The following is a 14,288-nucleotide window of genomic DNA, read 5'->3' as shown; positions in this document are numbered from 1 at the left end:
TTGGAAACTTGAAAAACAACATCCTCACAAAACCAGGGAAACTAATAAACACATTCTCATTAACCATTCTAAAAAGTACAAAGCATTAACCATATATATACATTATATATATTATATAATATATATTTATACTAAGAGCCATTTCAAACGTTGGGGATACATGACTGCACTTTATCATCCACATACAAATAAAAACAAAGAAAAAACATATTTTTATGACTCGTGATAACCCATATTAGAGCTTGATTATCTCACCTTAATTACAATCAAAATAATCAATCAATCCTTAAATATGGCGTATTAATTCCTCTATAGCACCGAATTTCCTTCAATCTCTTTATACCCAAAGCATTGAAACACCTCTGAATAAAGCCACAAAATCATGAAACCATCAAGGCAAGAAACATATAAGGAAATCATATGTAATGGGGGTATTTAGGCAAAGAAAAATGAGAATTAATTGTAAAGATGATAACTGAAAAGCATCATCAAAATCATGAACCCATTAAGGCAAGAAACATATAAGAATTGGAATATCACAATTTGTTCAAAACAGAGGCGATACCATCTTGTTTTGGATTCACGGCAAAGGCAAACACAATATCAACATTCATTGGTATAAATTATTATTATTATTATTATTATTATTCAAGTATACTTACATAAGATGCCCATAATACTTAACGTGTCTGATTCAACAAGAATAGAGATTAAAACACCAACAGAAAAATATGCAAATGATGAGAACTCCAAAGAAAATAAAACACAAGAGGCCAAACCCTAAAAAAGGGCTTACCGTGATAAAGAGTCAAAAAACAGTAGATAAGACAACAGACCCGAAAAAAAAATTATAGTCATTGAAGACGATTGGAAAATGGTGAGAGAACATATGAGCAGTTTAAAGCTAAAATGGAGATAATGATTTATATAAATTACACAAGCTCAAACATTCAAAAATACATAAAAATGAGATAGATGATTTACCTCAAAAGTTTTAGAGATTCCAATAGAGAATATGTGCTACCCAGATAGAAAAGAAAAGCAAGAGTCTATGAAAATGAAGAGGAAAATGGAAGTATCTGAAAATGGAAGAGGAAAGAATAAGGTTTTCTTCTTCTCCTACAAAATGAAGAGTCTGTGCACTAAAGGGAAAAGTGAATGTCTAAACTCTGAAAAAAAAAAGAGCTTTTTAGATTAAGCGAGCTTTCTCGAAAAAGTTAGCACCATTTTTTAGTTTTCAAAACTTATTATAATACATTACTAATTTCCTTACTTTTTTCCCAATTTCTCGTTCATTAAAATTATTTATTATAATACTTTTTTAATAGAGTTATAATGATGTGTTTTGGAAAAGAGTCTTTGGTGTAGTGATGGGGGAAATAGACCTAGGCGTGGCATGGGTACTCTTGTTGTTTGGGTTCTTATGGTTGTAATTCTTAGATGTATATTCATAGTATGTGCATGGATTTGATTATTGATATGTGGTGTTTATGATATGTTGTTTAAATATTTTCTATGATTTGATGGTGGGTATGTTTTGGCTTAAGAATTTTATGTGAAAGCATACAAGGGTTTTAAATTGTGATCTATGAGAAAGTGATGATGAGTATTTAAAAATAACATGAAAAGAATTGATTATTTTGGGCTATGAGATTTCGGCCTAAGGGTGATTTTCAAAGTATTATCGTTATTTTTTTTATGTCTTATGCCAATTTAAATTTTTAGAAACATGATAGGGTGTGGTAAGATATTAAATCAATATATGATGGTTTTGTTTCTTTGGAATACTTGCATGATAATAATATATCAAGAGTATATTTAAGACAAGATCAAAGATGATTATTTGTTCATGACTTGTGAATATGTTTCAAGGTGGTTGATGATTTATTGTATGCTAATGGTAACATTTAAAATAATTAAAAAGGGTGTAGAAATATGCTAGGGTTTGTGTTGGAATATTGTTAAATAAATATGTATGAAATTTTGTGAAATATGATGAAAATAATGAATTTCATGATTATGGTACTTGCTGATTTTGTGTATGAAAGGTGTCAAAATGATGAAAAAAATATTCTTGAATGCTTAAGTAAATTTTACAAGTTGTTTTGATGATTTAAGAAGTTAATGGGGGATTTTAAAGTGCATTGAGATGATATTTTATGCAAATAATTACCTACGGATTTTTTTTTATATTTTGATGAAAATATGAGCTTTTTAAAAAAAATAAAAATGGTGATTTTAATAGTATAATTGGTTGCTGGAATTTTTGTAAAAAAATATGAAGTTATATTTTGATAAAAGGAATTTGATGAGTGTACCTTAAACTATGGAAATATTAAAAAGTGGTATTTTTAATATAACACTAGTGTTTATTCTAATGGTTATGATTTTCCTTTATTTTGGTTAAGAATAATGGTAAATTTAGTTTATTTGTGAATATTTAAGTAAATCAAATAATGGCTGAAAGTTTAATAAAATATTTTTAAAATAATTATTGAATTATCGCTTATGAATTTATTCTATTTTAAAATTAATTCTTAAAAAATAATACAAGTAAAAATATATTTTTCACATCTAAAATTATATTTTTCTCACATGAAATTTATAAAGTTGATAATTTTATTATAATGTTATTTTCTAACCAAACATGTTAAACTATAAGTGTTTCACATAGTTTTTTTTAGTCTTTGTTATTTTATGTGATTGAAAAGTAAATAATGTGATTATTATATTTTAAATTGGTTAAATAAATTATTTTATGAAATAAAATATTGTCTTGAGAGAATTAAAAAACCTAGTGATTTTAAGAGGACAAACAATGGTAATCAGGCATGTTACAATTTCATTATTTTAAAAAACGATAGAAATAAGCGCGTACGAATTATCGTTTTTAATGCTGCTTTTAAACAATGTTCCCACGTATGCATGTCGCATGCAATTTCACTTTTACGTTAAAAAATATGTCTATTATGCAACCATATAGTTTTTATAGCAAGACCATGCATGCAATATAGGTAGAATATGCATTATTCTTTTATGACCTTATGTGTAAATATGCCTCGTTTGGATGTTGTGAATAAATTTCACCATATGTGCATGGCCCATGCACACATGGGTTATATGAGTGGGAAAAGTAGAGTTTATGTGATGCTAAGGAAGGTTATTTTGCTTATGGTATAGGCTCGTTGTGAAGTTGACATTTTACCTTGATTGGACCTGAGGTAAGGAAGTTAGATAAAATTTTGTTTGTTTGTGCTATGAATGGTAAGATCGTTGGTATGAATGAGGATGTAATGAATTATGAAATGCTTTATTATAATGATGTGACTGGACTGTATGTCATTTTGAATGTTGTATGATATGAATGGATGTTAGCGTGATGAACACGACACATCAAAAAGGGGTTGCTAAGGATATGAAGACGTAACCCATGTTATTACTAAAGATATGAAGACATAGCTCAAAGGGCGGACACGCCGAGGTTATTCAAGTGCTAGAGATCCTATTTACCTCAAAGGGTGAAATGGACAAGTTAGTGGACCATGTTGACAAGGATATGATGTTTATGTGATGTTGTTATGATGATGATGATTTTGCATATGATGCCAATGTTGTTATGATTATGTTTATGTTTATGATGTTGATGCTATTACGATAATGATGCTATGATGTGTGACGATGTATGATGCGATTATGATTTGTTTGATTTACTTGTGTGCTGTTTGTACTTCCTTACTGGGCTTTTAGCTCACCCCCTTACTTTCCCTTCCAAGTAGTAAAATAGGTTTCTCTATGGCACGCGTGGTGATGTGGGGAGTTCTATTGTCATGGTGTGTATGGTGTGGGGGTATCCTATGGACGAGAAATGATCAGTTTTAAACGCCATTTTCTTTTAATAATGTTATGTTAAATTTGACTTTCTAAACTTATCAGTGGGACTTGAACTTTTGGTTGTTTTGAGAACTTTGCATGAAAACTACTATTGTCTTTTTAAACTATTGGGCCCAACTTGCATGTTTTTAGCAAGACCCCGCTAGAATTTTTATAATAAGTGGTTTTTCTTTTATAAACCTATGAATATGTGAATGTTTTACAAAGCACTAGTTTAGGGCGTTTCACAGTTTCGGTCGAGGTATATGTACAAAATGCTTGTTGGGTTTTGTCTATGTTTCTCTTAGTGATTCTATGAATTTGGTCATGTTGGTTGGGAAATAGGAACATGCTAGGGTTCATGTGAATGTGTATGAAGTTATTGGAATTTTCATGTTGATATTAAGAGGGTTTCGACCTGTAGGGGTTGTTGATGCATGTTGGTCATTTTCTTTTTATTTGATGTCACATATACTCATTAGAAATATGCTAGGTTAATTGGTTAAATTGAGAATTTGTCTTGAGCCTTTTATAAATGATAATTTGATGATACATCAAGTGTATGGTTTGAACATTTTTTTTTAAAAGCATGAATTAAAGATGAATTTCATGTTATTTATGCTTGCTGATTTTTTTTTTATAATTGGTGAGTATATTGGTGAAACATTGTTTTAAAATAAACATGTGATGCCTTAAGTGATATTTGATTTTTATGTAAATAAAAAGGTACTTTATTTCATATTTCAATGGTGTTTTTATCAAATTAACACATGCAGCTTTTTGTGTATATTTTATGAAGAAAATTTGGTTTACAATCAAAGTTTGTGATTTTGAATGAATTATTAGTTCTTGGAATTTTTAATTAAAAATAATAAATGACTTTTAAATGAGATAAATTATGTTATTGCATCAAATAAATTATGCCATAAGTTATGTATATGTAAAAGTGATATTTTTAAAATGTAAATATGAATTTTCACATTATTATTTAGTTGGGGCTTTTTTTATTTAAATGAGAAAAATATTTTGGTTTAAATTCACTTCTGATTTTTAAACAAAATAAATAGTTGCTAAAACTTTGAGTTATTAAACTAAAATAATTAGTTGTTTAAAATTAATGTGTTTTACACCTAAATAATTCAAGTCTTAAATAATATAAGTGAAAATACATTTTCCCCACACTTAAAATTATAAATTCTCACATTTAATCATGTAATTTTTATTAATTTAGGAAAAATTATTTTCTAAAGGAAACAAGAAATTTATTAAGTATTTCTAAAAGATTATAAATTTTGTTATTTTATATGCTATATAAAATAATAAATGGAATTATTATTTTATGAGAAATAATGGAATTAAATAGTTTAATCAAATTTTTGGACTTAAGGAAACAAATAATGGTAATTTAATAATGTTGCTGAATTTTATTTGAAAAAGTAAGAAATAAGCATGTAGGAATTATCGTTTTAAAACGTTACATTTTAACAATGCTCCCATGTATGCATTTCGTATGCAAATGCATTTTTACGTTCAAATATATGCATGTTGTTCAAACATATGGTTTTTACTTTGTAACTATAAAGGGTTAATCACTACTACAAAAATGGGCATTCCCGACAGTTTATTTAGTCGCTACTGAGCAACGATGATAGTCGACTAACTGTCATATTTGCCTATGCCGACGTAGGGGTAGCAACGCCAACAGTTAAAAATTGTCGTTGTTTCTAGCAACGCCGGCATTTATTAGTTGTCGTCGTTGGTGGCAGTTAATAACTGTCGTGGTGGGCTCTCTATGGCAACAATTTTTAACGTCGTTGAAAATCATACCAGAAATAAAAAAAAATTGCTTAAAAACCTCCATACCATTCAGTAATCCTTAAGCTTCAATAGCAAAACAAAAATGAAGAAAAAAATACAACAAAGGTAATCCTTAACCTCAATCACTTATATTAAAAAAATTGTGTGTAAACATATAAAACTTAATCATATATCATGAGTAAAAGATAATGAATGTATCCCCTAAAATATACGTGTATACAAGTGTGAAAAAAAATAGTACAACTTCACAAAAGATCTCAAAAACACAAGTTCTTGTGGAAATTTAGCATCATGAACTTAGTGTGCAACATCACTCGCCATCTAGTGCAACCAAATGTTGTGTTTTCTTTGAATCATCTGCATGTACAAGGAGTTATCAAATTGTACAGATTGCATGCAAAATGAAATTTAACAATGAAAAGTTGAAAAACAAATAATTGAAACTACATGTTGTTTGTGTAGATTTACGAAGAGAGAATATAAAATGAGTTAAAAAGTCAAAGATAATAGTAGGAACTAACTTGGGTCAATAACAGATGCTTTCATAGTGTAACCATGTTGTAATAACTATTAAGAGCTTCATTAGCCATGAAGCTATGTAACCTGAAGCTCCAGTACACACACTAGCTTTCCTTCCCTGCTCATTCTCTACATAATCACACAATCGAATAATTCTTAGACTAAATATATATACCTTTGATCAAAGTAAAAGTAACATTCATTCTGTATATATATGTATATCAAAATTAAAAGACTTAAATGACTCAAAAGCTTGTATAGATCGTGAGTGTGCTTTTGACATATATATGTTTGGTCAATTAAAAATGGTCATATATATACACATAAAAGTTTGGTTTTACATAATATATATTATGTTGGTTCATGGAGACTCTAAAGTTTGGTTCATTTTTAAGTGCTTGACAACTACATCTCAGATAATTAATACTAGTGTTCAATTATCTTATATACCTACAACAAATGCAATGACAAATCCCACAGGCCTGAGTGGTCGAAAGTGTTTGAGGATGAAAACATTAGCAAATAAAAGACAGTTCTTCCTAGTCAAACTATTTATGCATTTTCAATATGAGAAACTCACTGCCTGTCCATCACGAGACATGAATTGTACTACATTACATAATCTTTTTTTTTAGAGCGAAAAAGAATATATAGCAATTCACAAGACAACAATTTGTAAGATTCAAAACAAATCGTTTTTATTTCTTTAGAAAAAAAAAAGATCACATGGAGATCCTATCCCCATCCCTTCAATTCTCATTCACAATCTGCAGAAAATAGATGAAACAAAATAAAAATTCAAAACTCTGCTAAAATATATAAGCTAACACACACTTTTGTCTAGTTTTCTTTTCTTAAAACATGTCAACTTGATTCAATATTTAGTCAATTTCATCTCTTTTCTAACAAACAAAATTGTAAAACAACAAGCTAACTTTTTATAAAATTGATTAAAAAAAATCAAGTTTCATGTGAATTCGTCCAAAAAGACCACCATATGAATTGCCTCAACTGAGATTTGACCCCATTTACCTTTCAATCTAAAGTACTCAAATAACCATCAAACTAATTAGGCTTGAACATTTGTTCACTATATTGTGGTAATGCTGAAACCATCTTCTGCAAGTCTTGAGTAGAAAATTAACCTGATGACCTAATATGAAATATATATTAAGAAAAGAAAAAAAAACAAGGCCCATAAATTGTATGTTCTCAAGTTTAACTAGACAACAAACAATACACTTGCTTAGTACAAGAAATTCCTGACATCTCAATGAGTGGAGAAACATAGAGTTTATGAGGCTTAGTATAATCATTCCAAAACTACACAAGCACTCTTGAAACAAAATAGTTTCAGAAAAAAAATTCATTACATTCATACTACGTACTTTGAACCATTAAATGAATTTAACTTGACCTTACTTAAATAATATTTGTTGACCTAAAAAGTTAAAAGCATTATGTACACTATGTTAACAAGTAACGTCAATTCTCTTTTCGACATTTAGTTCTCCAAGTTGTTCACCAAATAACATATACCGTTCACATTCAACAAAATCATATTTTTTTAGCATTTTATAAAACAACTTGAATGCATAATAAAAGATGGCGACAACTTTGAATTTCAAAATCAAACAATTTGGATAAAGATTAATATACATAAAAATAAAGTATGAGTTGTGTATTTATATACAAATAAATATAGTATAATGTTTTACAAGAGGTTGGAGCACCAACAACAAAAGGGTTGTTTGAGCACAAAAAAAATGAGAAGAAATATGATTTTTATGCTATCAACCATATCACTTTCAGCAGCAAAATATATATGTATATCATATTTACATACAACAACAGAGAGAGATACCTTGGGAGAGAGGTGAGTTACCGCGAGTGTGAGAAGGAGAGAGAGAGATCAAACCCAACTGTTCCCAAAGCCCCCACAATGTACATTAATCCACATCCCCGCCAATGAGCCCGCATCTGACACAAGAAAGACCATGAGCCCAGACCCACACTGCTTCCCCGTCACCGTCGTAGCCTTCCCGTAAATTGATCAGGACTAATAGCATAGGATCCTTTCCCTCTGTGAGAGAAACAAAGTGAGAAAGAGAAACATTTAAGATAAAACATTACAAACCCATATGCCAAAATAAATTAGAAAACATGTATGACTACCAAATTAATCACTGATCACGCCTGAAGATCCTTGAATCAACGAAAAACCCTTGAAAAATCCAAAGAAAAAGAATCTCGTGCGCTTCGTCGTACAAGAGGCTCGAAGTAGTTGGAATCTCGCTGGAAAGTGCAAGAGGAGAACGGCTTCGGACTGTTTGTTGACAGCCCTGGGTGGTGCGTACGGTGGTGAGCTTGCGGGGGTCGACGTATATCTCCGACGATGGGATAACGTCTGTTCGGGCCTGGCAGAGGCAACATAGTAGTGAGAGAGAGGGAAAAGAAGGAAAGAGAAAAGCCTTAGGTTTTAGATTTTTCTTTTTATTTTTAACTTTTCTTATTTATTTAATTACAAAAAAATCAAATTTTTAATATATAAATTCATTTTTAGTTACACACAATTTCTTTTTTATTTAAATAAAAAACATCTTGATATTTGCTTACTGATATTTCTTTTTTAGTTAACACAATTTCTTTGTAAAAAATTTGCTTACTCATAAGCTTATAGAAGAAAGCCACTTATTATTTGAAAAATCTCAGTGGGGCCTTGCTAAAATATGCAAGTGGGGCCCAATAGTTTAAAGATAAAAATAATAGTTTCGTGCAACGTTTTAAAAATAAATAATGTTCAAGTCTCACTGATAAGTTCTGAAAAGTTAAAAAATAAACTTAACATTATTCTTTAGAAATTGGCGTTAAGCTGATTGTTTTATCGCCCATAAAGTACCCCCATGCCATACACACCATGATGTTGGAACTCCCCACATCACCACGCGTGCCAAGGAGAAATCTTATATGCTACCTGGAGGGAAAGTAAGGGGTGAGCTAAAAGTCCAGTAAGGAACTGCAAACAATACACAAGTAAACACAACAAAACATATTCATATACATACATCATTATACATCATAAACATCATTATCATAACCATCACCGTCATAAACATAACTAGCATAAACATTATCATCATATCTTTCTGAACATGGCCCATATCTTGTCCATGTCATATCTTGAGGTAAATAGGAACTCTGGTCCTAGAATAACCTCAGCGCGTTCGCCCTATGAGTTACGTCTTTATATCCTTAGTAACTCGGGTTACGTCTTCATATCCTTAGTAACCCCTTTGTTGTGTCGCATTCAACACGGTAACAACCATAGCATATCATACAACATACAGAAATACATGCAATCTAGTCATCTCAAAGCCAAGGAAAACTACATGAATTTCTACAATCATCATATCATATCGGAATAGCATTTCATACATGGTACATCATCATATATAACATTTATATTCATACAAGCCAATTCATAGCATAAACAAATAGAATTCTATCTAACTTCCTTACCTTAGGTCCAAGCAAAGCAAAAATTGACAAACTTCACAACGATCCTATAACCATAATCAAATAGCATTCTTTAGCATCACATAAGATTTTCTTGTGCCAAACTCATATACCTCATGTGTGCATGGGCCACACATGGTGAAAACTACACTTATTTTCCAAACATGCATATTTACACATAAAATCACCAAAAGAATAATGCAAATTATACCTATTTTACAAGCATGGTGTTTAAGTAAAAATCATATGGTTAAATATTAGACATATTTTTTTAACGTAAAAGTGCATTTGCATGCGACATGCATTCGTGGGAACGTTTTTAAAAAATGATGTTAAAAACGATAATTCCTACACACTTATTTCTATCATTTTCAAATAAGAATTTAGCAACATACTTTCCTTACAATTATTTTTCTCTTTAAAATCACTAAGTTTATTAAACCTCTAAAACATTATTTTTATTTCATAAAAATAATTTATTTAGCCATTAAAAAAAAATAATAAATCCATTTATTATTTTAAATTACATAGAAATAATTAAGGCTTGACAATATTTAAAATACTTATAATTATCAGGTTTCCATAGAAAATCACAATTTTATCTAAACTAATAAAATTACAAAAATTATGTGAGAAAAATATATATATTTTTTTTTATGAAAAGGGAAAAATTATATTGAACCACAACAACTAATACATCCCAAGCGCACAAAGAGCTCTAAAAAAACAAAACAGATTACAATTGGCACATAAAATCAAACATAGCCTTCTCTTTTTTCACAAGTTTCCTCCAAGCAAGGCTTAACATTCTAGCTTTCAAGCAAGACTTAATCAAATGATCAACTCTAGGGACAGAAAAAGCAGAATTATTAAAGATACAAGAATTACGATTCAGCCAAATAAAGTACACTGACACAGCAAGAGCAGCTGCAACAATTCTTTGCACCAACCTTTTAGGTCTCCCAGCCATCAACGAGAGGCAATCATCGAACTTGGAAGGCCAAATGGCTGCTCCCAGGCAATCTTCAACCTTGTGCAGAATTTTTTGAGAAGAAACACAATCAAAGAATAAATGGGCATGAGTCTCTAACTCTAACTAACAAAGAGGGCAAGAGTTAGAGTCAATTCGAACATGGCAATGCACAAGCTTGTCCCGAGTAAGAAAATGACATTGGACTGATTGCCACAATATAAATCCGTGTTTCGGAATAGAAAGATTACACCAAACAACGTTAACAAAGTTAACCCTTTCCTGTTTTAGCAAATGCTTATACAATAAGCTCAAATTGAGCTTCCTGTTGGTGACCGAAGCCTCTAAATCATCAATAGATAAAAAAGATTCCAATTTGACCAACTTCCTCCAATACCAGCTCACATCAACCTTAAGATTGTACTCCCAAAAATTATGACCTTTGAGGTAAAGATCATCAATCCATTTAACCTAAAGAAGATCTTGCTTGGAAGAAAGCACCCAAACATACTTAGCTAGCAATACTTTATTCCATTTAGAACCTTCCTTAAACCCAATACCTCCCAAGATTTTCGGTAAGCAAACATGGTCCCAAGCTGTAAAGTGCATTTTGCTTCTATTGCCTTTCAATCCCCATAAGAAGTTCCTACACAGTCGGTCAATCTCACGAGTAACACTTTGGGGGAGAAGGAAAATGCTCATGCAATAAGACCGGATGCCTAATAACACAGAGTGAATGAGCTGAGATCGACCAGCAAAAGAGAGGTGACGACTAGACCACGTATGAAGTTGAAGTTTAATCTTTTTAATTATTATCCCACAGTCACCACCCTTCCATTTAGTAGGACGGAGAGGGACACTAAGATACCTTAAAGGAAATGAACCCTCCTCAATTTTAAGACTGCCCGAAATTCTTTTCTTATCCTCAGCTTTCAAACCACCGAAATAGATATGAGATTTAGTCATATTAGCATACCAGACGCTTGACTAAACGTTGCGAAACCATCTTACCGAAGAGACCCATTGAAAAATATCACAAGGCCATCTGCAAAAAAAAGAATAACTAGTTTAGTTGTTTACAATGGGGATGAAATCTGAAATCCTTGTTGTGAGATGCTTGAATAAGAAGTCTATTGAGGTATTCCATGACTAGCACAAACAAAAAGGGAGAGATAGGATCCCCTTGTCTTAGCCCTTTCCTCCCAATAAACTTCCCTTGCAACCTGCCATTCATCATAAGAGAGTATGAAGTGCCCTTCAAACAAACCATAATCTAATGTATAAATCGGCTAGGAAAACAATAAGCTTTCAGAAGATCCTCCAAGAAAAACCAATCAATTATGTCATAAGCCTTGCTAAGATCAATCTTCATTGCACACCGAGGGGAAATATTTTTCCTATTGTAGCCTTTAATTAGATCCTGGAAAATGAGAATGTTGTGAGCCAAAGAGCGATTTTTGACAAAAGCTCCTTGATTATGATTTATTAACAGCGGCAACACCCTAGCCAATCTCATGCAAAGCATTTTTAAAATACACTTTTAAAGCGTATTACAACAAGCAATCGGTCTAAAATCCACAGCTCTAGAAGGAGTCTCTACTTTAGGTATAAGAGAGAGGGTAGTATTATTTATTTCAACAAGAAGTTCTCCTTGATAAAAAACCCCCAATATCGCATCAGCAATTTAATCCTCTAAATCTTTCTAGATAACTTTGAAGAAGCCCGAACCAAATCCATCATGACTAGGGCTTTTAATAGAGTTAATACTGAATAAATCTAACTTCACATCCTTCTAGGTAAATAATTTTAGTAAACTCAGTTGTTGATCTCGGCTCAAAGTTCCACCATGAATAAAACAAGCTTTCTTAACGGGAGAGGAGGCCGAACTAGGACTGCCCATGAAGCTTTTAAAATGGTTAATGAAATGAGCAACAACATCCTCAACCATATCATTTAGCTGACCTTGATCATCCATAAAAGAGGTGATCCAATTGGCAGCTTTCCTCTGCTTAAGACAGGGGTGAAAGTAGGCAGTATTTTCATCTCCAAATCGAAGCCAGGTGATCTTGCTTCTTTTCCTAAGCAAACTTTCATAAATTCTGGATTGACAAGTAAAATCCATACAAGCAGACCTTTCAGCGTGTTGGAGCTTAGCTGAATGAGGGTTCTGTTGAAGATTAAACTGAGCTTGTTGATAATGATCTTTAGCTACTGAATAATTGTGAGTGACATCGCCAACCGTCCTTTTATTGAACTTATGAAGAACATGTTTGAGCCTATCCAATTTCCTCAGAATTCGCACAAAACCATGAGCTTGTGAAGGCTTGGGCAAGCTATTCATCACAGTTTCTCTGAATTCAGCATGCTCAGCGCACATGTTATAGAATCTAAAAGGTTTAATCCAGGAAACATAAGCATGCAAGGATTTAATGATGCAGTAGCAATGATCAGATACGACATCCCAATTAGTCAAGACTTCAGAATGAGGAAAAATATCCACCCAAGGTTCATTTTTGAACACCCTATCCAATTTGGAGAATATTCTAGCCCCAGCCTCTTGTTTATTCGACCAAGTGCAATGGGAGCCAACTATGCGCAACTCATCTGCCATACCAAGAGCCCTCCACTGCTAAGCATCTTCCATTTCCAAATCAGTAACCACACGCCCACCAATTTGATCATCATAATAAAAAACTGGATTAAAGTCACCAGCCAAGAGCCACGGCTGCACAGGGAAAGTCAGCAAAGCTAAAACCTGCCATAAATCTTGTCTTTCCTCTATCATATTCCTCCCATAAACAAATGACAAACAGATTTCAAGGGCTGTGCCCAAAGTCTTCACTCGATAGTGAACAAATTGCGCACTTTCCTAAAGAACAGCACCAAACACTAAACCAGACTGCCAAACCAGTAAAATTCTACCTTCAATAGCCTGACCATTATAACAATCCCAGCCTACAAACACAATCTTCATCATCTCCTCAACCTTATTACCCTTAAGTTTGGTTTCAAGAAAAGCTCCTAAACCAACATTATTTAAACGACAAAAGTCAAGAAGGGATCTCTGTTTATTCCTTATATTCAGGCCCCTAACATTCCAGCTAAGTATGTTGCAACCCTCCATTGAAAATATTTTGTAGAAGACAGTCCCATATTTGTAACCTCCAGTAGCCGATCTTGTAAAACACTATATGTATTCATCATCGTAGTTTGAGTAGCTGGAGAAGTTTGTAAAACTCCCTCGAGACGTTTAGGTGTAATCTAATTCGAAACCTGCCCTGCCTTATTACTACAGACCTCCTTTGGAACGATCTTCTATATGTCAACTATGGCTGTAACACAAGCATTTTCCTTTGGACATGAGTTAGTCGATGGCTCAGCAGAGGTCGGAACTACCACGTCTTCGGAGTTCACTAGTCCTTTCATCACCTCTTTTTTCCTCCAAACAATGATAGAAAAATGTATTTTGTTTGTATTATTTAAAGACTAAATTTGATGTAGTATAAATTCATATGTGATAATCAAATAATTAATTTTATTTTATTAAACTAAACTTTCAGCCACCATTTAATTTATTTAAAAATCACAAGTGAAT

At 32.0% G+C, this 14,288-nt stretch overlaps 1 protein-coding gene across 1 annotated transcript; it reads right to left on the bottom strand.

Moving 5' to 3' along the window:
- Nucleotides 1–12,485: 12,485 nt before the first annotated feature.
- LOC133806165 (uncharacterized) lies at nt 12,486–13,304 on the bottom strand. The gene has a single exon (XM_062244290.1). The coding sequence runs from the start codon at nt 13,302–13,304 to the stop codon at nt 12,486–12,488; it is 819 nt and encodes a 272-aa protein (XP_062100274.1).
- Between the last annotated feature and the right edge of the window lie 984 nt (nt 13,305–14,288).

This window comes from Humulus lupulus, chromosome X, assembly GCF_963169125.1.
Source record: "Humulus lupulus chromosome X, drHumLupu1.1, whole genome shotgun sequence".
Classification (NCBI taxonomy): Eukaryota; Viridiplantae; Streptophyta; class Magnoliopsida; order Rosales; family Cannabaceae; genus Humulus; species Humulus lupulus.
Note: the sequence above shows the minus strand (reverse complement) of the source record. Positions and strands in the feature narration are given on the sequence as shown.